Here is a 24,601-nt window from a genome sequence, read left to right as displayed (position 1 = left end):
GGTGACAGAAACGGAAGTTTTCAAAGCGTCACCTTTCAGAAAGCCCAAAATTATCAGCAAGCTGTGCTGCCTAGAAATATCAGAGCGCCAATCACAGCTTTCAGTGCAAATCAGACCTCTTTGTTAAGCATTGCTCAAATTAGGGATGCATTGAAGTAATCAGTATTCTCAGAAAAAAAAAAAATAAAAAAAAAATATTTGTTTCTTTTTTTTCTTCTTATTCGTAGCTAAGGCTCATTCAGGAGCCTAATACTTAAGTGCACACTTGAAGGAAGAGGAACGAGATTACTTCTTATACTCTGAGTTCAGATACGCATATAAATGATTATAGGGTGCCACTGGTCAGTGCTGTCCACACACACTGCAGATTCTAGACATGCTTTTAGATATAGTAAAAACTGCAAGTGGATAGGGGTACAGGAAAAATACTGGGTAAGTGGACTAAGAGTTGTGTGGAATATTGGCTGTGCTGTGGGTCTCAAAGTGTGTTATTCAGACGCACAAAATTTAGCTCACGGCTGGTTACTGGTGGTCCTCTGAAGTCAGTATCAAGGCTGAGACAGCCTGATGTTGACCTGGATGATGGCACAGAGCGTGTTCTCAGCAAGCCTGCAGGTGCTCCCAGACTTGGGGAATGGTGGATACACTGGAGGAGAGGGCTGCTCTTCAGAAGGACCTCAAATGTGAGAAGAAATGGAGTGATGGTAGCCTCCTGGAGTTCAGCATAATCAGAGGGCAGTTTCAGTTTGGGTTCCCCAGGTCAAGCTCAGGACAGACACTGAGCCCATGGAGCAAATCCAGCAGAGGCCACTGAGACCATGAAGGGCCTGGAGAAGGGCATGTGGCAAGTGAGAAGTGCTCTTGTGCAGCTTGGGTACAAGAAGGTGAAAGGGAGCTCCTCTGTCTGTCTACAGCACCTTGATGGGAGGGCACAGAGATGACGGAGCAGGACTGCTTGGAGGTGCACCAAAGGCAGAAGACACATTGCAGCACAGCATGGGAGGTTGGAAGATTCCTTTTTTCCCTGGATGGGTGCTCAGTGCCTGGGAGAGAGGCCCAGCAAGGCTGTGGATTCTCCATAACTAGGTGTCTTCCCAGCTCAACTGGACAAAGCCCAGAGAAGCCATCTACCGTGTCAGCTTGGCTCTGTTGTGAGGTAAGAAAGCATCTGGGAAAATAGATGTGGGGTTTTATTTAAAAGTTCGAAACCTGGGTTATCCCATGAGCTCTTCCAACGCCGAATCTTGCTGCCTGTGCTGTTATTACTGTGTGCCTGCTGTGTCCCCTTAGACTAAAAATCATCCAGGGACAGCAGTTCTCGCCCTGCATATGCCTGGGGCTGTGAGAAGCCCCCTGCTCAAGCCTGCGCCCCAGTTACCCACAGCGCTGACTCGGGGGGCGTTATCTCATTGAGGAGCTCGCTAGGAAGCTCTACATACCCCCGGTTGTTGAAGACCACAGAAGAGCAACAGCACCCACTTAGATTTACACCAGGAGCACTCGACAGGAAGAACTGACCAGGGAATGATAATAATAATAAAATTAAAAAAAAAAGACAAGAATTGCTGAGCACAGGGGTAAGACCCCCACCTCCACCCCCCGACCACCGAGTGTGTGTGTGGGGGGGGCGGGTCACGGTGCCTCTCTCCCCGACCCCACCGACGCCCGCTACCTCCGGTGGGTACCCAGCCCGTCTGGTGCCGGCCGGGGGGGGCGGTGCGGTACCGGGGGAGGGGGGCGGTCTGCGGGCGGGGCGGCGGCGGCGGGCAGCACCATGCGGCCGCGGCTCCCCGCCCTCCCGCTCCGGCTGTGCGCGGCGGCGGCGGCGGCGGCGGCTTCCGCGGGGCGGCCGGGGGGAGGCGAGCCGCCGCCGCTGCCCTCCGCATGGAGCCGCGGCCGCCCGGCGCCACCGCCGCCGCGCTGCGGGGGGCGTCCGCGGCACCGGGGGCGGCGGGCGGCAGCGGCGGCGGCGGAGGCGGCGGCGGCGGCAGCGGCGGCGGCGGCGGCGGGGCGCCCTGCGGGGGATGTGGTGAGTGACGGCGGCGGTTCCGCGGTGTGCGTGTGTGGGGGTGGGGTGGGGGGCGTGAGCGTGTGTGCACGGGGGTAAGTGAGTGTGGACGGGGTGAGTGAGTGTGCACGGGTGAGTGTGTGAGCACGGGGTGAGTGCGCATCCCCCGCCGCCGGCCCCGCCGCAGCCGCTGTCCGCGGTGCTGAGAGCCGCCGTGCGCGCAGCTCCGAGAGGGGATGGAGAGGACCTGCCCCGGTCCCCCCACTAAAACCCCTTCCGAGGTGGTTTGGGATCCGAGGGGGTCGCAGGGGGAGCGGGGAGTGAGGGGTCGGCGGGAGGCAGCACAAACGCCGCTCCGGCGGTGGCCGCCCAGCACCGGGTGGGATTTCGTGTTTTGCGTTTTCCAGCCTTGCTTCCAGCGGGCGATGTAAAGTAGCTCCTTGGCACCCTGCAGTTTTGCAAATGGAAGCGTACCCCCTGGTTTTTGGTGCGCGCTAGCCGAAATGAATCTGAGCTCAATGAAGCGCAGCTGCATTATTCTCACATTTTTCTAGTCTCGAGTCACGTAGGGAATAAAGCTGATGGCTGGGGGAGAATGCATCCTTACTCCTGGGAGTAGACTCATTTATTACAGTGGAAACTTCTCTGAATGGATCAGAAGTAGTAACTATATACTTCTGTTTGAACCCTTCCCTCTTCCAGCTAATGCTTACCTTCCCCTTCTACTGCAGCTGAACACGCTCTTCTCCATTTCTTGTAGCAAACGTTCTTCATTTTTACGAATAGTTAACTGCACTATTGCATGTCTGGAATTAGGTTTATTTTTCAAGCTTAAAAAAAAAAACAAACAACAAAGAGTCCTTCCTCTGAGCTTTTGTGTCAGTTATCCACAGGTTTCAGCTCCTAGGTAGTGACTTGGACTTAGTGGGAGCTGAGCTCTGCAACTCTGTAAATGTATGGCACTTGGAAGGTTATTATTGTTAATATTAATATTATTACTGAAGGGAAGCCTGTTTAAAAGAAACAATACTGTTTACCATAGACATCAGACTAAGACCGAGAAGAATTGAACTGTATGATCACGAGGCTATTGTATAATCTGGAAGGTTAGCCATGGGCAAGGACCCTTGGTTAGCTACACAGAAACTAGCAAAGTACTTTTCTGGAGGTGAAGGTTTCGTCTACAAAGTGAAGGCTGGAGCAGTGATTCAGGCCTGCATAAATGGGAATCTATGCAAATCTTGGATTTAGGAGGGTGAAAGCTTGTAAAACCTGGACTCTCCTCAATTCATGCTCAAACTCCTTTGTGGTTCAGTGAGATTTGTATTTCACTGGCTGGTGTGTCCTGGCTTGTAAGTCACATCTCATGCTTGTTTACTGTGGCTTCCGCTTTTCTGATCAATGCTACAACATCTATTTATTTATTTATTTATTTTAAGTGAAACTGGGCCATTTTGCTTGAGTCTCTTTTGAACAAAATGTCGTTCCTGTGCTCACTGAGGTGTTGGTTGCTTCTCTTGACACTGAGAGAGACAAAAAAAATGATTCAGATAAATCTTGAGGCTGTCTCCCATTCATAACTTTTCCTTACCTGTTTTATCTTCTTGTGTAAGTGCTTCTGCTGACTTTAAGCAGACCTCAGGATGGAAATAAATTTCCTCCACTGTTTTGAAGGCATTTATTCAGGCTTAGGCTTGTATGTGTTCTTCTGGCATGATTAATCAGGGGCTTCCGTGCTGGACTTCTCATGTGACTAATGAGAGGGCATATGGAACTCCTATGTAGAAAACCACAGAAGCAGATCAATCAGGAGACAAATTGTCAGCAGAGATCATCTTTTGGCATTCAGCTGGCATTCCTCACATCTGTGTAGGACACAAAGTGGGGCACTCCACCTAAGGGTACATGTTGCTTATGTAGCAACAACTGAACCCATGGTCTTTCCTCCTTTAAGTTCTGCTGGGCTATAAGGTCCTTCCCATGCTACATCTGAAGAAGGTCCAGAACAGCACGAGCTTACACTGGTCAGAAGTGGGCTCTGATTTAGGAATAGATGTATACATGTTCAGTCATGCTTGCTATGCAGCCCCCACGTACATGCTACATACTGTCCCCACTTGCAATGTGTTTTACTGTCTTTGAGCAGCAGTTAAAAATAGGCAGAAGGATCCAGTGTATTCTGAATGGCTCACCTTTGCAGTCATGCATGATAGTTTTATAGATGGCTGCTTTCTTGCACAGTAGAAGATATGTACCAGTTGGTAAGCCAGTGTATGCATGTGTTGTGTGTGTTGACCACAGGCAGGCATTTTAACTGTTTTATTTATTTATTTATTTATTTTATTTCTTGAGATTTTCACAAAACCTCACTGTGAAATTAACACTGAGCCTAGTAACAGCCTAATTACATCTATGTAGGCACAAATTGGGTTTGCAAAAATATGTTTGTGCTAACAAAAATTAAATATACTCATCAGGTTGCCTAAAATCCGTTTCATTTAATGAGAAGTTAAATTTAATTTTAATATAATATGTATCTGATTATACAGAACATGAGAAAAGTATTTTTCATCTCTATTCATCAAGTCAAACTCCCTGTAGCTGCTTCGGGGATTGCTCCTAAGTGTAAGCAACTTAAAAATACGTTTGGAGATCTGAGATAAAAATAGTTGACTTTTGTTCGCCTGCACCAGGGAGTCTATTTTTATCTTTATTCACTAGCTTGCACACATGCAATTCAGTGGATGTTACAGGCCTCCTCTATAACAACAAGGTTAAATCCAGCCCCTAAGTGTGCTAAATCATTTTGGTTTGGTTAGCAGCCTTGTCTAAAGGGTCACATTTCTTCCTGATGTACAGATGTTTCTAATCAAATGAAGAGGGGAGGAATAAGAAAGCTTATTCTAAACTTTAAACATGTTGTCAGCTCACTCTTTGAATAGCTACATGATTTCACTGTCACTTTCACAGATGGGCTGAAATTAAGAGGAAAGAGCGAACTTGAAACCTCCTTAAAATATTTGACTCTCCTTCATACTTATGGTTTGTAGCTTTTCCCAGCACTGCTGAAAATATACTCCATCAAAAGTTCATTTTAAATGGTTTTATCTATAAACATCGGTTTGAGGCTAGCTAAGATTGATTAATGTGTCTCTTTAAACGAAAGGATGTGCCACTATCTGGAAATACTTACTTAGAGTTTGTGTGCTCTGAATGCTCTGCTGAACTGAAGCATAGTCTGAATGTATTTCTTCTCTATTCTTATGTGTACATGGTTATGGCTGTATATATCCTGTGTTTACATCATGATTCAAGTGGGCAGATTTTTTTCTTGGGTAACACTTCTTGTTGGGATAAATGCAGTTCTGAAGGGCTGGACATTGATCCTGATCAAACACCCTGCCAGGGAGGCCCCTTTGGGATTTATTCAGTGTTGCTGCCTCAACAGCTGTTTGAGCTGTGGGGGTTTTCTCTTTTTTCCTTTTGCTTGCAGGGATTTAGCTGCCTGTCAGTAGGTCTGTGTGCCAAGTCAGAGGATAGCACTCCTAACTGGCTTCTGTGGGCTGGATTTTGCAGCCTTCCTAACCTGCCCATCAGTCAGTCATTCTAACCAATTGCCATTTTTTAAATGAGAAACTCATTCTAAACGGCAACTTTTTGAGGTGCTAAATGCCCTTTCAAAGTGCAGAGTTTACCTTTCCTGACTGCCTTGAGCCTAATACCATGCCCCTGAAGCAAATGGGAGTTTTGATTTTGCCTCTGGTGTCTGTACAGTCTATGCTGTAATGAGGACCTTGTCTTGCCAGGAGGGTGCTAGTTCCCCTTGACCTCACACACACCTTAATTACTACTATTTCAATTTAATTGCTGAAAGTAACAATAATTTCAACCCAAGCTGTTCCAACCCAACCCTTCTATGATTCTGTGGTTTTATATTGTATGACCTTTCCTTCTGCATGCGAACACACACTTCTATATTCCGTGTTTTGACTGGGACTGCTCATGTGAGGAAGGTGAGCAGAACTTGTCTGTTTTTCTCATGTGTCAATCTCACTGCTCGGATGGTTCCACCTGTAGTGCCTTCTTTACATGTGTGTATATGTGTGTATCTATCCACATAGATAAGGGTTGCAGTTGGTAGTAATTTGGTTTCATTGCATTCTGGTAGTAGTTCTAAATGTTTATTTGATTGTGAGCGTTCATTTCATCTACAAATAGATGTGTCTTCTCTGATTGTGTAACGTTCTGGAATAGCATAGGTATATTGCTGCTCTCATGCCAAGATCATCTTCAGCAACGAGATGCATATCTAAACAGAATGCATCACCATCATTACCTTAATAAAAAGTGAGTCATGCACACCAGCACTTTCATTCTTAAAATAGTTCAGTAAACTGGCATATCAGTTTATTGTGGATATTCTTCTTATTTATATCAGTTTATTGATGGATAGAGTATACTGTAGAAGAAAAAATCTGTTGTTGTGTAGACAAAGAGTTTCAAGCATCTTCCCTGAAGCTCCATGCTTAATTTAGCACTTCATGCCTGAGCTCACTAATGAACATTTTAATTAAGCTTTCACAATGTACATCTTAATTAAGTTTTAACTAAAACTATAAATGTTCAATTATTGTAAAGTCTGTTATGACTTAACAAAGTTTTAGATTCTTAATGAGATCACCGGTTAAATAAACCAGTTTGTTCTGGAAGGCAGAGAGAAAATCTGACTGCTTCATAGCTAACTCTGTATCTGATGGTCTTGTAGCTGTTGGACAGAAAATGTAGCGGCTCATATCACAATTTGCACCAAAAAAAGCATCCAAGCTAAGGTCTCTGAATAGCAATTTATGAGTCAGAAAAACTTTCACATGCTATCTTGAAAAATATGTGCATTCTCCGAGGAAACAAAGGGGAAAGTTGAAACTGTAGAAGCTGTCAGCTCCACATCATCTGTATCTGTGCAGATCATCAGCAGGTGAGTCAGAAGAAATTTGGGAAGTTTTGCCTTTGATACCTCCATGTTTCAAAGGGATTTTCTCACTTGCAGGGGTGAAGCAGCCACTTCACGGATGTGTGAGGAACATCAGAAAATATCATACTTTGACAAAGACACATCTGCTTTTCTGCAAACGCTGGGCCTATCAGGCACTTATCCAAATTAAATTCCTGACCAAATAAAAAATTGAAATCTTGAGTGTAAAATAGCCCATATATTTTCTATAACATTCTGAAAATATTTCCTTAACATCCATTTTTTAACCATACTGGTTTTAAAAAGAACATTCAGAAAGCCCTAATCTGTGCACAGTACTGCAACTTTTTTTTTCATCATGCTAGAAAGTCTTTTCACAGCAACAGTCAAAATCCATTTATAACCCACCTGCTTTCTGACAAGAACAGTTGTCAGTTTTTGACGGTTATCTGCATGTATGTGTTAGCACTTTCTTTGTGTGAAAGAGCATTTGGTAGCCAGCAGAGGGAGGGAATCTGATTCATAACAGGTGAATAAGGGACTTGATTGGTTTTTGTTACAGCTGTCTAAAACATTCAGTCTTTCTTGCTAGGGCAAGCCACATACACGGTGACTACATTCTTCTTTCTTCTCAGCTTTCATGTTTGTTAGTTAGCTGTACGAGGCTAATAGAGAACAGTTAATTCTATTGTACTCCTCACTGGAAGGATGATTCTGTTTCACTCCTCAAGGGAAGATATATATCCATGGGAAAAATACCAACTCCAACTAGCAAATACATTTTGATTTGTTCCATTGGTGACATCATCTGTCATCAAACACATTTTCACTGAATCAGATGACAGTCAGAATTTGTCAGTATTATTTTTTATCACTATTTATTCAGTTTGTTCAGTATTATTTTTTAATCCCCTGTTTATAGTGAATTTTTTCCCCTGTGTTATTTTGAAGTGCTGAGTTTTATGACTAGCTGCTATCTAACATTTGTGCTTAAGAAACCAATATTGCATATTCTGGAAAAAATGATTGGCATAAAATAAAAACAGTGGCTCCTGCAGTGTATTTTACTGACACGTTGCCTTCTTAAATCTTAGAGGTGCATGGCTTCTTCTACTTTGTGTATGAAAGTGAAGCATCCATGGTTTCTCTTGTCTCCTTTTGGGTCTTTTCCAGCGTTACTCCCACCTTTCTCTAGTCTTACCATGGTTTTTAACTGTGTGAAAGCAAGCAAGAGATTGTGCTGTTTAATGTGCATTGTTTCATAATATGCTGATGAGTCTTATTTCTGCCATGGGTGGGAGCATAATAGTGGTGGTGTCACCTTATTGCTAGTTTTCAGCAGATGCTTTCCTGGAGACGGCAGAGATTAACACTGCAGTGCCTGGTGTTTGATCCTGCAGTGCTGAAACCAAGAGCTTTGCTACAGCTGCTTCAGCTGGCAGCGAGGCATGGCCTTTGGGGGCCCTTCAGCAGGATCTGACCTGCATGCATCACTGGCTGAGTGCAGCAGTGTATGACCACTGGTCATTTGTCTAGTTATGACCATTGGTTGTTGCCAGAGGTCTCCTGTAGGTCAAGTATCTTTAAACTTAACCAGAAAGAACTGCTGCCATGTCTTTTATTTCTTATCAAAGGGTTTTGCTGAGCCCTACAAGTGGATAGGTCCTTTCAAGATCAGAGGTGGTTTTAACTATTTTTTTTTCCTATTAGATGCATTGGTTGTGTTTTGTGAGGAGTATCAAGCAGCATAAGCAAGTCGATCCTTAAGAGTTTTGTACAAAATCCGTTATGTGATAGGTTTTTATAAGTATACAAAATTCTGATTTACGTTAGAGTTTGTTTCTGTACTGAATTCCGTCGCAAAATTTGCATTGACTTTCACTGGCAGCAAGAACAGCCCCCGAAGCTGTTGTTGTAGTCCAGCATAAATTGCACTGGAAAGCAGTTTGGCGCTTTGGTGGGATATCTCAGTTAATATTCTGAAACAATTTTTCTCCTTTGACATCTGGCAAATTGCATAGCTGAAAGCTTTAAGTGTATGTGTCTACCGTCCTAGACAACACTTCTGCATTCACTTTCAAAGCAGAATTTTTGTCCCTCTTCACACAAATTTGAGTATGCATACTCCTAAAAAGTAGTAATGAGTAATAAAAGAATAAAGGTAAGCAGGAATATTAAAGACATGCAAATTTTTATTAGTAGAAATATGATACCTCCTTATTAACAGTGAGTTCAATGATTACAGTTGAGGTAATTAAGCGCATGGTGAAATTAGACTAGCTAAAACCTTAGTTTTTAAGATTCCTTTTACTATTTAAGTAGATATAAATCTTACTAGAAGTATAAAAATTTAAGTACAAAGATTCATCCAAAACACACAGCATAGAAGAAATGGTAGCTTTTCTAGGTATCTTGTCCAAACATTTTTTGCTGGGAACTTCAAATCTGCTACATGGACATGGATGTGTGGACATTTGGTTATTTTTAGTTTGTTTAGATTCCTGTTAAAAAGTTGTAGGAGAAAAAGGATGAGTGATTCTTGGATGTCTTTGAAAATCTACCTGTTTTGTGCTAAAGTACTGAAAAACAGAAATAGTCTACGGCTCCACTTTATGCACCATAAAGTTGTTATGGACGTCTTGGCTTTCAGGTAGTTTATTGCTGTGAGTTTTATGATTCACATTGGTTTCTTGTGACTAGCTGTTACTGGACTTGTGATACACTACTCTCTTCATCAGCAAGACCCTCCTTGCTGTGCCAGGGAGGACCTTGTGGGAGACACAAAACAGCTTTTTGTGGAAAAACACCAGAAACCAGGTAAATCCTAAAAGGGTATCTTAACATGACTTTCTTCCTGATATGTAGGAAATGGATGAAATGGCTTGATAAATGCTGTGCAGTTAAGTATCTCTGTTCAGCTGGAGTGAGTTTTTGTCCAATTGTGGTAAATGAGGGTTTTGTCTCTGGCTTGGGGCCAGATTTTCAATCTTTTAATTTATTTGGGATTTTCTTTTGGCAGAACAGGATGTTCTGCTATGTCTGAGAAAATGTCTTACTTTATTGACAAGTTATGAAGGTCAAGACAAACGGTCAGTTAGGTTTGCATGCTGCAATGTCTTCAGAAGATGAATAGTGAGGGAGCCAAGGGGAACAGAACTAGACCATTTAGAAGAACAAATTAAATTTAAACCTTCCTCAGATTTTATATGTAACTGACCATGCTTTTCATTTTCAATTCTGACCTACTTTCATGTATAATTCCTGTTCTAGGAGGCTAATTTTAAGTCATTGCTTCTGAAAATGTTGTCCAGACATGGAATGATGAATAATCTCTTTGCAAGTGCAGGCAGGATCAATACTTTTGCTCTTATTAAGGATTTGAAAGCATGATTTTGAAAGCTAACACTTCTGATTAGATTCACTGATTTTAAGATTATTTAAACATATATGGAAAGCTATATTCATGCTCTTTTGTTGTCTTACCTGCACATCCTCTCTTTAACTCAAGGTCCCAGGAAACCTCTTAGGTAAAAATCCCGGTGGCATCTTCAGTCTCACCATTACTGGAAGTTCAGGAGAAGTTTCTTCCATACTTCATGGTTGGTGTTGTTTCTTCAATTGGTAGAGAAAGTTACTTATAATAGACATATATATATATGTATATATGTATAAAGATACTGATTGAAGGACAATACCTTGTTTTAATCTTCCTGTATAGTGCAGAGCTGTTTGCTATTTCTACATCTATCAAGAAACTCTATGTTTGCCCTAGTAATACAGAATAACTGTTCACTGCTGTACTGTTGTATTGATTTCAGAAATCCCTTTGAAATTAATCTTTCTGATTTTTAGACATCCCTCTGGAGACTAAGAAGGCTCTCCTGACCATGCTTGAATGTGGGATCACCTTTTGATTCTCTTAATTAAAGCTTGCCATCTTTCCAGTTTCCCTGAACAAATTAATCTGCTGTAGTGGTTTAACGGCAGATGAACGTTAAAAAGATGATGCATCTTCACTACTTCTCACTTTTTTTCTCAGCACAGCTGTAGCAGAGATGATCATGTTCCCATATTTACAGATACATTTCTTTCCCGATTTTTTTTTTAAATGGCAAAATATCAAAGCTTGAAACAGCTTTTAATTTCCAAAATTCATTGCAAAGTTTACTGTATTTCATATTTATGAATTCCTCTTAATGTTTAGTGATCTGGCTAACATATCATTGTAGCAATCCACGTAACAAACAAGGTACTGTGCAGACAACTCCACAGAAAACAGGTTAGCTGCACTGTGTAATTTAACATGGGCAAAACATAGGCAAATTACCAATTTTATTAACTGTGAGGCATTATCTGAAAAACTAACATACAGTTATAGAAAGCAATTAAACTTTTTTTTTTTTCTTTTTTTTCGTAGAGTAACATTGATTGATAAATAGGTAGATTTTTGGGGAGATTACTGTCTCTTTTCACATAGGACAGTTTATCTGTAGCTCAAGGTCATTGCAATTTTTTTTTTCTTTTTTCTTGCAGGTTGTAGGCTGCTAATTGATTTTAGGTCTATTCTCTTGAAATGTAATCTAGTTTCTTCCCTAGTATCTTGTGCCAGGCTCTTAGATTCGTAAAAATCTATAGTTTTTTTTTTTTTTTTTCTTAAGAAGAATAAAATATCTTAGTTTATTCATTTTGCTTTGTGGATAGTGACTGCTTGAATGAAATATATTACATTTCTTTCGTTAAGTGCTGGTCTGAAAACCTTTTTGGTTTTGTAAGCTGAAGATTTCATTGTCCCTGTAAGTGGACAGGCTATGTTCTGTTTGTCTTCATCCTCCCTAGCAATGTTTGTTTTTTTGAAGTTCCTTTGCTGATGTAGGTACGTGTGTTTCCTTGTCACTGGCACTTCATTCACTGATCACTGTAAGGTCATCTTGGTGGGTGAACTGGGAATGGTGAGCAGTTACATAATGCTTTCCTTGTTATCAATTTTAAATTATGCAGCTTTGCAATATTCTATAATAATATATATGCAAAATATATAAATATATAAATTTGCATTATTTGTGTCAGCTAAGTGGCAGTTCCCCATGCAAGAATATGAGACTTTTATAAGTTTTTTAAATCTTTTGCAGTTCAGTTTCAAATTGAGAAAAAAAAATGCCAAAATGCATCCAGGTGATTTTGACACAGAAACCATACTGGACATATTGTTGAAAAACTGCTTGTGATTGAAGGTGAATGGTATTAGTTTTACTTTAGTACCCATAAAGTCTCTACTGCCTACAGACTGTGAACAGAAGGTTTGAGATCGAAGTATTTTAGGATTCAACAAGTAGTAGGATGCCTGACTTTCTAGAATCATGTAGTAGCTGTTCGCCTGGTATTCTAAACCAGTCTTCTGGAAGAAACCATAAAAACATTTCAGGTTGGCAGAGTGTTAAGGTTGGGAAGATACTATTGGTAGAGGATGACCATGATCTCCTTGTGAGTTGGATGCAACTAAATGGTATACATATTTGTCCAATTCAACTGAGAACTTGTGAAATAAAGACTATACACTTTGACGGGAGAGCAGGATTTGGAGTTCGGAAATAACATCTGTGGAAAGAAATCAGAGGTCACGAGCATTGACAAAACACTAGAACCCACTCCATTGCATAAACTAAAACGACATTCTTTTAAAATCTACTGTTGCTGTAGGGCTCCCTGCATATAAACATTGTGGAGTTTAATCTGTCATGTGTCAAGTTTTCATTTGAATTCTAGAAAATGAGCCAATTGAAAAGATTTCAGAAAATATCTCCAAACCCAGCTAACAGCTGGAAACATGGCTTGCAAGGGATTTGGTCTACAGTCTCTGCAGCAAGAGAAAGGTGATATCATCACTTTCTATTAGAAGAAAATATCAACTGAAGATTTAAAATCAAGACTTTTACACTATCATTCTCCCACAATTATTAGACATTTAAGATCGCTGGGAAAAGTTCTGGAGTCTGTGTGTGCAGGACTTCAGAAGAGGTGATCTCAGTCATCCTTGTTTGTCTGAGATTCTGGTAAGAGATCAGTGAAAATTAAATATCCTAATGTTAAAACTTGTTGCTGATTGAGATACATGTGGTTTTCATCCAACTATAATCACAAGAAAACTGATAAGCAGACACCGTGAGGTGTTTGAAGTACTTATTTGCTGAGATGTGACACCTGATCTTCTAATTCCCAGTTTGTCAAGGTGTGTATGTTTTGTTCTCATCTCTCTGTCACTTGAGTACAACAGAAAATTAAAGCCTTTATGGAAAACTCTACAGAGACCAGAATGTCGTCTTCTTTTGATCTGTCTTCAACTAAAAAGGCCATTTCATGACATTGGTCTATTGGTGCTGTCATCCTTTTTTTAGTCATTCTGACACTCAATGAAATTTGGGGGGTTTGGGGGCGTGTTTTGGAGTGGATACCAGAGTATATATAAGCAAACAGAAGTTGTTATAATGCGTTGAAGTTCCATCTTCTGCAAAGGCATTTCCCTAGGTGCAAACTGGCCCTTAAAATTCAGTCAGCCTTTTGTCTTGAATTTTCAAGGTCTTTGGTCATTTATAGCCACCTTGAAGTTGTGCCTGGACAAGGTGAGTGGTATGGTCATATGAAAAAGCTAAGAGACATATATATTTTTTTCAAAATACACAGGAGGAAACTCAATATCTTAAACAACCTGGAAAGCCTAAGCAAATAAGTTTTGATTAAAAATGACCATCAGGTACTTGAAACATGTCAAGACACAGGCGAATAGACAAGAAGTGCCAAGGAGAAACCCACTGAGAAGCAGTGTGGCCCAACTGTTAGAGCCAGCTAGCTGGGGACTCAGCATATGCCATTACAGTTTTCTGTACTTGAACTTCCCTCTGTTTTCAGGTTAGGTCAGTTATTAATGTTTGCAAGAGGAGGACTGACAATACTACTTTCATGTGATAATGTGTTTCAGAAGTGCTTGACTATATTGTTAAGGAACATATACTGACGTCAATCTTGGTGCCACAAAAAGGCTTCTGAACTAGACTTTCTGAACTAGCCTTCAGCTTTTAGGGTGACTTCTAGATTCACATTGGACCAGAAGTCTTTCTGCTGTCAGGACTGCTAAAGGAGAAAGCGGGAACATCCATCTGTAACTGAGCATCACAGAGTCCAGGAATTAATATGTCATCGTGATAGTGAAACGGCTTCTTGATCTGCAGTGGTGTTGTCTAGTCATTCACAGGATCTCTTCCCTCTCCTCCCCAAAGCAGCGCTCTTTTTCTGCCCCTGCTCTGTTTTTCTGTTGTGCTGGGGAGCACTTGGGGTGCGGTATCACTTGTTCCTGAGGAGAAGAAGCTGAACCACTAATACTGGCAGTTCTCTGCCAAGCGACTTGATTTTTTTTTAGTGAAACCTGCAGGGGCATCCAAAGGTGAACACCCTTGGCAGTATCATATAGGCACTAACTCCATATGGCTGACTTAGAGAAAGACATCTAATTGGTTTTGGCAGTTGCTTATAATTCAAAATGGCTTGTGTCCTCACTGAAAATACAAGTGTGTGGGTGTCTGGTGAAAAGACAAAACAAGAAACACTCCTGATTTTCAGATGAACAAACCTGGTGTGTTGGATTCCCACAGCTAAAGAAACAAAAGATACCCAGTGTCATTTTTTCTTTTTTTTGAAAAGTGTCGCGCTTAATTGTGTTGATGATTAGTCCTGCTCAGGACAATGAGTTGAAGGCATTCTACTGAATGGAAAAGTAATGAGGAAGATACAGATACAGAAAAGAGAGTTTCCGCAAAACCCTTTTCTTTGCACCTTTGCATTGATCAGCACCACTGTTGCCATCTTGCAAAGATTACAGTGGGCTTGTACCATAGCTTTGTTGTTGTTGTTTTTTAAATCTTGACTCCCCTAAAAGAAAAGGAAGATATTTAGTGAGTGAGAGATTGTCAGAAGTACAAGCCATTAGTATCAAAGTAGAGAAGTTTTGGGGTTTTCTTCTCCTAACAGCATTAATTTTCTCTTGTTATTTTTTTTCAATAAAACTTAATCTTACTTTAATGTTGTTTGCCCAAGAAGTGAGTTGTGTCATACAGGCCTTAGTAGCACTGATGGGATGGCAAAAAGATGGTTTGTAAGTAACCGGGAAGTACTAGATCAGGTCTGCTTCACTACAGATGTATTTTTTTGACCCACCAATGCCTCTAATGGAGATACACACACACTGTCAGACTGTCATTTCCACATTTTTAAGCACCATCAGCATCTTCTGTGGCAACTCAGTTTTTTCTGCTGCAAATGCATATAGATGACTAATGCATTGTTAGTCTCTGTAATTCTCCCATTGTAACTGTCTTAGTATGGTGTTTTAATATGACCTATTGTTCCCTCTTGTTTAGTTCTATTCATTTGTTCTATTTTGAAATTGGGTTACAATGCAGCAGAATACCATGAACAGCAATAGCTAAATCTTTTCCTCAGCAGTTGCTACATCCCCGTAGGCATTTTTGTTAGCATTTTTGTTCATTTGGGGTCACTTCTATGCAGATTATAATTCATAGCTTGGTGTTGAAGGTAGAGCTTAGAGACAGTTAATGAAAGATATGATTCTGGCAGTCAAACATCACTGTGTTTTCCAGAGAAGCCTTTGAATGATACAGAAAATATGACTCAAGTTTTTTTTTTTTTTTTTTTAAACTGGTCACATGTTGCAAGACTCTCCTAAAAATTAGAAATGTCTGCATTTATAGGTCAAGTTATTAAACTTATAGTCAATGGCATTTCAGATAACATGATATTATTATGTTTTCTAGGACCAAAAGAGTTATTCTTATAAACTCATCAGTAATAAACAGCTCAGTGAGTACTGCATACATTTTAATTGTAAAGCAAACTGTGAATAACACCAATCTGCAGTGTGGAGTAGTTTTCTGTCACATCAGACTAAGGTTATTGTAAAATGCTTGACTGGCCCTTGGACAACCAGGATATTTTGTTAAGATGCTGCACAGGGAAGGAATTTCACAGATATATTAATAACTCATCTTCACTAATGTTATACTCTCACATGCTGGGACTGAGACACACACATTTTTTGCTAATCCCCCTAGAAAAGGAGATGAAAGCCTAATGTTGTTAATCCTTTAAATCACTGCATCAAAATCTTAGCAACTGCCCAAGTCTTGAGAGCTCATCAAAGGCAGGTATCTACTGGGAGAACCAAACTTGGCTCTCTTTTGAGGAAAAGCTAAGTGAACAGACAGGGCTTTTGCCACCTTACCTGCAGATACATTTCCTGCTGTCCTTGCCATCTGTGTTGATAGCCAGTTAGCCCATCACAATCGCACGCCTTGTGTTGGGTTTAACATTAAAGATGCTACTCACAAGCTTCCATAGGCAAATGCAATTTCTTTATTTGACACACATCTCAACTCCAGATGTACAAAGATTCTAAGTTCTCAGAAAAAAAAATCAGTTTTTAGACTCAGTATAAATATACTTATTTTTAACTTTCTTGTACTTTTGAGCTTCCTTAGATCATGTTTCCATGTGATGACTTAGGGTACTTTGTTATGTTGATTAAAGCTTTGCTCCTGTAAACAATGCTGTGGAAGCAGAGCACAGCTGTAGTTTATGTATCCATAAGCAGTGAATCTCCATCTCTTCATTTTCAAGAGTTTGGTTTTAGCTTGTTAACATTTTCTCTGTAAGGAAAAGGGAAAAAGTTGAGACTATTTTTAAGCTGAACTGGCAACACAATGCATTGTCCCTCCATATGGCCCGAGGTTATAAAAAAATACTTTAATTTAGAATAATACTGATGCCAGTAACATCTTCAGCAACAACAGTGTCTTCCTTTGAGGTTTTCTTCTTCTTATATTTGTTTTATATATATCAACTTCGGCCTGGCAGACTCGAATGTGAAAGTAATTTTTGAAAAGAGAAGACTGAGTATCAGGCTTGAATTTTAAATATTTTTTTAACTTAACAAGCAAATTATCATTACTGCATGTTTCTGGCAGGTCATCTATTTTTCTGACTTAAAAAAAAATACAGTAAGCTTACTTCACCCAAGATACTTCAAAGCTTTGTTCCAGTTGTTTCAAAACTATCAAAAACATGCTGCTCTGCCAGTTAAAATATATGTTGTGTCAGAGCTTATCTTACAAGGCAGAGAGCTCTTGACTGTGATCCAGCTAAGTACTTAGATACGTGCTTCATGTTGGCAACTTGGATGCACAAATTTAAGCACATCTTTAAATGCTCTATTGGATCATAGCACAGTGCCCTGCAGGATCAGAATCTGTAATATGTAAGCGTGTTTTGCAGATAGCATTAGCATAATATAGAGGGTGCATATGCTCAGGCAGCTGTGTGAAGCTGTCAGCACTGGCTTTGAAAACGCACGCAAAAGAATTGACGTGTTTGCCTGCAATTTCTCAATGCCAGTCATTTATTAGATGTCTATGATCAGTCTTGAGATGGAGGGGAAAGACTTGCTCTGAAGGTGGTGGAAAAACTTGCTTAAGTCAGCATTCCACCTGAAGTGTCTTAAGCAGCCGGCAGTCTGCTCAGGCTCTGCCTTATACTTTCTCACTTCCAGGTCTGTCTCAACCAAGGAATTTTTAAGCAGCTTTTGTGGAATGACTTTGAAATTTCTCATTGTGCAGCAAAAAAATGGCTATTTTTTGAGCTGAATAAATAATTCACAGAGAATAATTAATTAAGTTCGTCCTCTTACTTTCTTTTGTATACACTCCTCATACTTGCAATGATGACTAACCTTGAATTGACTGATAGTAAACCTATCTGGGTTTTCACTGCCATGTATTTACTAGGCAACACTTTGACATTACAGTTAGAGAAGATTTTTGGAAGGCACTGCTTTCACTGCTTTGCAAGAGTTCACCTAATTTCTACTCTTCAGTGTAGTATACAAATATTCTTTCTCATTAGGGTGATCCGAAAGTATGGCTTCTGTTCCAAAATAGATAAGTGTATTAGAGTTTCCAGTGTGAAAATCTGTGTCAACTATGTAATATTTATATTGCAGTGAAGCCCTCACCTCCCAGACCCTGATAAACAACAAGTAGTAAAGTCCTGCTGAGAATCACTTTCAATCAATCTGCAAAGTTAAGTATATTTATGTAAATTTATTTGTGCTGTACTTCAGTTTCCATGAAATACTCACAAGATTTTTAAATACAATCACTTCTAAGTATTAACAGAAATAAGCTCAATTGGTCCAGTGTTCAGGGAAAGGGACCCTAAAAGGGGATTTTTAAAGTAACTTTATTTTGATTGGGTGAAAGGATTCAAGACAAAGGGGTCTCTGACTGTTTAATCTGGTCCTTCTGGGTCTGGCAGGGTGTTTCCAACAGGTCATTTGAGAGCTTGTGACTGAACTAGAATACATCACAGGTAAATTCACAGGAATGGAGCTAATTGCTGCCTGCTGACTAAGTGGAAGGAAAGTTAACACACAATCACCCATGTACTAGCAAATGATGTTATCTCCCTTGTTTGGTAGAGTGCAAAGGGTAAGAGGCCTTGCTTTATACCAAATAATCACATGAGAGTTACGTGACTGTCGATTTTAAATGCATTTCCCACCCCCAAATCTTGTTGTGTACAGCTATGGATACTACACCTCTTTGGATACTAATATGGTTGCTACACATCTACCTGCTATTCCTGCCATATGGTCAAAGTTGGATCAATAACTTTCCTACAGTTGATGAAGTGTTTATATCAGCTGTTTTCCTGGAAGCACCAAAGCTCAGCCCTGACTGATTGCTATCCTAACCTCTTTTCCATCTTTAAATGTAGCCTGCTGCTTCTCAAGGCTCTAGATAACTGAGTGGGGATGACACTGATGGACTGGACTTTGTATTGAGCAGGAGGGCTGCTGAAGTCATCTCAAGCAAAGAAAACAAATGCCATTGTTGCTATTTGGAAGCCTTTGCTAAAAAGGGCAGGGAAAAGGAGTGATGGACACAGAGGATATTTAAAATAAAAGTTAAATGCAGAATTTACCTCTTCAGCTTCAGTTAAGTAAGGAGGACTGTGGCCTAACTCTTTCTAGCTTAGTTGAGTTTTTTATTGCTAACAGGCATTGGGAGCTTTGGGAGGGGGAGATCTGTCTTTGGGAGGGGGAGATAAATAGGCTCAGGTCCGCTGCCGTACCTGGGCACAGGCAATTGGGATTGGTCCAGCTGTCTCTCTGCAGCCTGGAGAGGAATTGTCTGCTTCTTCATGGTAGTGCCAACAAGCAGCTCCAAAGTTGGGTCGTATTTTTTCTGCTGCAAGGCATGATGTAGACCAAGGTACCTGAGAAGAGTTACTCGCTCTTGATGACACATAATCAACCTTATGTAGTGGGTCTCACTCTGCGAGGCCATGGGAAACAGCAATTTATTTTTGAAACATTTGCTTACAGCATGGCCAATTTCTGCAGAAAGGCAAAAACAAATAACAATGTGTCGTGCCTCCCTGTAAAATAAGTGATAGGAAACAACCTGCTGTAAAAGCTCCTCCTGCTGTACAGCCAAGGCAGCACTGCTTCAGCCTCCACTGGGAAGAACATTTAATTTCCCTCCTGTCATTCCTTGCTTGTTCTTTTCTTGACAGCAGATGCGAAGCAGGACACAGAAGACATCCTGAAAAACTGCTATTATATCCTTATCTTTGCTTAATCTTGATTTTTCTGCACCTTCTTTCTTATTAGTTGATTGGTTGTGCTGTGTCAAGCTGATGCTATAAGGAAATCTATTTTTGGATGCGCTGCTTGCAGCTGGAAGTGGTTTACAATGGTAAATACAGGGACTGTTTTCACAGAGATGTGCAGACAGGCCTCAAGGGCACACCATTCGGAAAGAAGGCTTCTCCATGTAGGGAGACAGACCTCTGTGCTACCACAGCCATACGCACAGAATCACAGAGTGGTTGAGGTAGAAGGGGACTTCTGATGGCCATCTAGTCCAAGCCCTCAAGCAGGGACACCTACAGCAGGTTGGCCAGGACCTCAGGAAGTTTTCGAATATCTCCAGGGAGGGCGGCTCCACCACCTCCCTGGGCAACCTGTGTCAGCACTCTGACACCTGCACAATATAAAAGTGTTTCCTAATGTTAGAGAGGAATCTCCCATGTTTCACTTTTGTCCAAATCTGAAATCAAGGCTTTGCTTTTAGGACTAATCTTACAGGCCATATTTTACCTGTGCATGTACAGGTACCTGATGTACCCACATGAGCAGAAAGAGTTGGTATCTTTTCTCGGTTATGGTGAAAGAGAAGTTGAAAGACGCAGCTGTTATGGCAGAGTGAGGCAGATAGACTTGGTTGGGAAAGGGTTGCTTCTCTCTGTGGTCCAGTTTGTAACTCTTCTAGGCTGAGTGGGATTCAGTAGATTCCTGTAAACTACAAACCAGTGAGTGCTCCTATTGGCACAAAACTCACATCTTAAAGAGGATTTTTTCCTTACCTGCAGGGAATTCTTGTTTAGCTAACACTTTTAATGTGCCATGTCTTTTTTGCTGTTGGTCTCAGAATAATATGAAGGATATGTGCCAGGCTCTAGAAGGTGAGGACATGGGTTTTATGATTACTGGATGCAAACCGCCTTCCTAACTAAGGCAAAATCTATGGAAGCTTTAAATGAGAGCAACACACACAATTTATCTGCAGAAATACCAGCCAGACTATAGCTCAGCAGAACTGGTTTTGCCTGATGCAGGGCCATACCAAAAGGGAGTCCTCCACAGTGTAAATTTACAAAACCCTGAGGTACAATATCAGCTCTGAACAAGCAAAACCACTGACAGTCTGACAGGATTCGGCAATGTCTTGTAAGGGGGACATGGCACAGACAAGGGCATGTACATGCATCCTTCACAGGCTGACACAGACTTGCCGATCACAGAGGTCATAAAGGCAATTTCCTCATGATTTCTAATTCAATGATACAGTCCCTGAATTAGTGGATAACTACAACAAAATGACCCATTATTATGTGTCAGTTCTATGTTTGCTTCCCACCTGGTCACCTTTTAGCACAAAAATGATGTAATTTTTCATGCATGTCATGGCCAGATGTGCTTGACCCAGGCTGCCATATTATTTGAAACTAGACTAATTTTTCCACTAGCATGAAACTTAAGTTAATATGAGGTTTATACTAACACAACACCACTGGACTTCACTTTTTTTAGTTAAAAAACAGATGATTCTAATTTTTGTCAAACAGTTAATAGCAGAAACACTGATTGCTTTTTTTCAAAATACGGAGTCCAGCTATATAACTGACCTCTACATTTTATTCGTTTTAGGAACTAGAGAGGTTCAGATCTTTCCTTAGATTTCGGGCCTGCTCTGGTTGCAATAGTCCCCTTCAGGAGGAATCAGGCACCAAAAAGAAAATTAACATTGATAAATAGGCTTCCTGGAGGAAATAGTAATATGTGAGGATGACACGTTCTTTCAGTGTCTGCCTAGAAAAACAGCATACTATATAATAGCTTGACATAATAAGTTCTTTATTTTTTAATCAACGAGAAGCTTCTTTCATGGAAGAAAAAACAAATTGCTTCCCTATGCTCAGGAACATCTTCTTGTGCTTACAACATATCAGAATAACTTCAGTGTGCAGCTGGGCTGGCTTTTTGTTAGGGAGTGGACTGTATGCCAAAATACTTTTGACTGGATCATGGGAACATAAGGATGCCTGCAAGAGCATATTTTTAGTATTGCTACAAACACAAAAACCTCTTCTTTTATCTGTGAACCCGGATTCTGGAAAGTGATGCCTTCTCCAAGTCAGTAAAAACATCTATTTTTCTCCATTCTCCTACTGCTGGGGCAGAGAGGAAATTGAGGGTGGAACATGTTGTAATGGCAAGTGGCCGTGCATGCTCCTTTTCTCAGCGTTAGCGGCAGCAGCTGTTACTGCCTTTCTGAAAGACAAGATTTGTTATAGCAGCAGCCATTTACACTAAAAACCTGTTGTCCTTAATTGGTTTGTTTAGCTAGGGAGAGAGAAATGGTGTAAAGGAAATAGAGTGAGAAGGCTATGGCTCCTAATTTATTTATGCTGTCTATTTTGTATAGGAACACAGGCTGACTGATATTTATGCCACTGGCAGTGGTATGCAGGTGAGTGGGGCAGCAGACAGCCTTTCAAGAAGCTCTGTCCTTGTGGATAATAACTGGGCACCAAGCAGAGATCTCTGTATATGACCTGCTTCCTCACAAGTGGCATATTATTTCTCAGTCACACCATGTGGCAGTCATGCTGGGATTTCTTCTGTGTGCAGTGAAGGCTAATAAGGGAAGATGTGGCTTCACCTCTCAGAGGGTAGTAGGAAGTAAATTTATATAGCCTCATGGCTTTCCTACCTGTCAGCTGTTACGACAGGGATTCCCCTGACACCACCTTGTAGCTTTAGCTGACATACGGGCATTTCCTTGCTGAAACATAAGCAGGGTGCTGCGTAGTTGTGAATAATGCATTTATGTTGCAGTGATAACTGGTGTTTGGTATTTCCTGCTTGGAGGTGATTTTTTGTTTGTTTGTTTTTCTCTTTTTTTTTTTTTCCCCCTCTGTGGAAGGGGGCTTGAACACACACTGAAGGAGAAAAACATTTCAGATGGAAGTGGTAATGCAAGGCTGTTCTTTGTGAGCTATGCCAGATAATGTTAATTTTTCCATTTCCACAGCTCCCAGTCATAACTCCGTGATGATACTGCAAAATGAGAAATGGTCAGGATAGGTATAATTAAGGTTAATTCCTTCTGTATCTTCTAAAATTCAGCTGCTTCCTGTAATCTCTCTCTTAGTATGATAGCCTCCTGAAATACAGTTAGAAAAGAAAGCAGACTTTTTGTTTGCTTGTTTAAATAATGACAGTTAAGTTGGATGCCTTACTTACATATGTTCTCTGTTACACAGTGATCAAACAGTTCCTCAGCAAAATCTGGAAATTCAGATGCAGATGACAAAGACCAAACACTGATCAAGAGCATCCCACTGATGGCACTATTTTTGTTACTGACATAATTCCACATAGGAGGTACATAGTGGTTAACAGTTGAATTAATTTCTATTCTCACTTTTAATAAAGTAATCATAGAATCATAGAATTGTAGAATGGTTTGGGTTGGGAGAGACCTTAAAGATCATCTAATTCCAACCCCCCTGCCATGGGCAGGACACCTTCCACCATAGCAGGTTGCTCAAAGCCCCATCCAACCTGGCCTTGAACACTTCCAGGGGTGGGACATCCACAGCTTCTCTGGGCAACCTGTTCCTGTGCCTCACCATCCCTGAAGAACTTCTTCCTAATGTCTATTCTAAATTGACCCCACTTAGTTTAAAGCCATTACCCCTTGTCCTATCACTACACTCCCTGACAAAAAATCCCTCCCCAGCTTTCCCGTAGGCCCCCTTTAGGTACTGGAAGGCCACTGTAAGGTCTGCCCGGAGCCTTCTCTTCTCCAGGCTGAACAACCCCAACGCCCTCAGCCTGTCTTCATACGAGAGCTGCTCCAGCGTCTTGATCATCTTCATGGCCCTCCTCTGGACTCGTTCTAATACGTCCATGTCCTTCTTGTGCTGGGGACCCCAGAGCTGAATGCAGTGCTCCTGGTGGGGTCTCACAAGAGCAGAGCAGAGGGGGACAATCACCTCCCCAGCCCTGCTGGCCACGCTGCTTTTGGTGCAGCCAGGATACGGTTGGCTTTCTGGGCTGCAAGCACACACTGCTGTCTCATGTTGAGCTTCTTGTCAACCACCACCCCCAGGTCCTTCTCCTCAGGGCTGCTCTAAATCCGTTCTCTGTGCAGTTTGTATGGGTGCCCCCTTGGCATTGCCCCAGCCCAGATGCAGGACCTTGCACTTGGCCACATCACAGAACCCCGTGATGTGCACACAGTCCCACCCCTCATGCCTGTCCAGGTCTGGATGGCATCCCTTGTCAACCGCACCAAACAGCTTGGTGTCATCAGCAAACTTGCTGAGGGTGCATTCAGTCCCGCTGTCCATGTTGCTGACATGTATCAACGCTTTGTTTTTATTTTTTTAACTTCTTCTCAAGAGCAGCATTCCAGCAAAGCTTCTCAAAGAAAACAGAAGGAGTATGATCTTTAAAATACGTATCTTTGAAAGCAACAGCTTATCGTCATTTATTGGAACTGTCAAGCCTTTTCATGAGGCTCGTACTTCTTGCCCTGACTGCTTTATTTCTGCTGCTGCCACTCAGTGTTTATAACAAGACTAGTTTCTCAGCTTTGCAGTATCTGCCTGAACTTTCTTAACTTGAACCTGTTACATTATGGTCCTCTTTGCACTGCTGTACATGAATGACAGTCTTTCCAGAGGCTGTGGGATATATGTGCATGTGTTTCAGGATTCTCTAACCTGCAGTACTAAGGGAAAGCAGTTTTATCATAAGTAGAAAATACACACTGAAACCCAGTTATTTTCTTGTTTCTTTTCTTTTCTTTTCTCTTTTCTTTCCTTTTCTTTCCTTTCCTTTCCTTTTCCCTTTCCTTTCCTTTCCTTTTCCCTTTCCTTTTCCCTTTCCTTTCCTTTCCTTTCCTTTCCTTTCCTTTCCTTTC

The 24,601-nt window shown here is 41.2% G+C and overlaps 1 protein-coding gene across 4 annotated transcripts in view; it reads left to right on the top strand.

Moving 5' to 3' along the window:
• Positions 1–1,987: 1,987 nt before the first annotated feature.
• NRG1 (neuregulin 1) overlaps positions 1,988–24,601 on the top strand; it is a 471,972-nt gene continuing 449,358 nt past the window's right edge. For 2 of the 4 annotated variants that reach the window (XM_083818936.1, XM_083818933.1), the window contains exon 1: positions 2,014–2,029. In XM_083818936.1, the coding sequence (XP_083675062.1) occupies positions 2,025–2,029 (5 nt within the window). In that variant the 5' untranslated portion in view covers positions 2,014–2,024. Of the gene's footprint in view, positions 2,030–24,601 lie in introns of all 4 variants that reach the window. The other 2 variants (XM_083818935.1, XM_083818934.1) reach the window with 2 other exon arrangements.

Source organism: Anser anser, assembly GCF_964211835.1.
Source record: "Anser anser genome assembly, chromosome: Z".
NCBI classification, from domain to species: Eukaryota; Metazoa; Chordata; class Aves; order Anseriformes; family Anatidae; genus Anser; species Anser anser.
The sequence above is the reverse complement of the archived record's forward strand: the minus strand, read 5'-3'. Positions and strand labels throughout refer to the sequence as shown.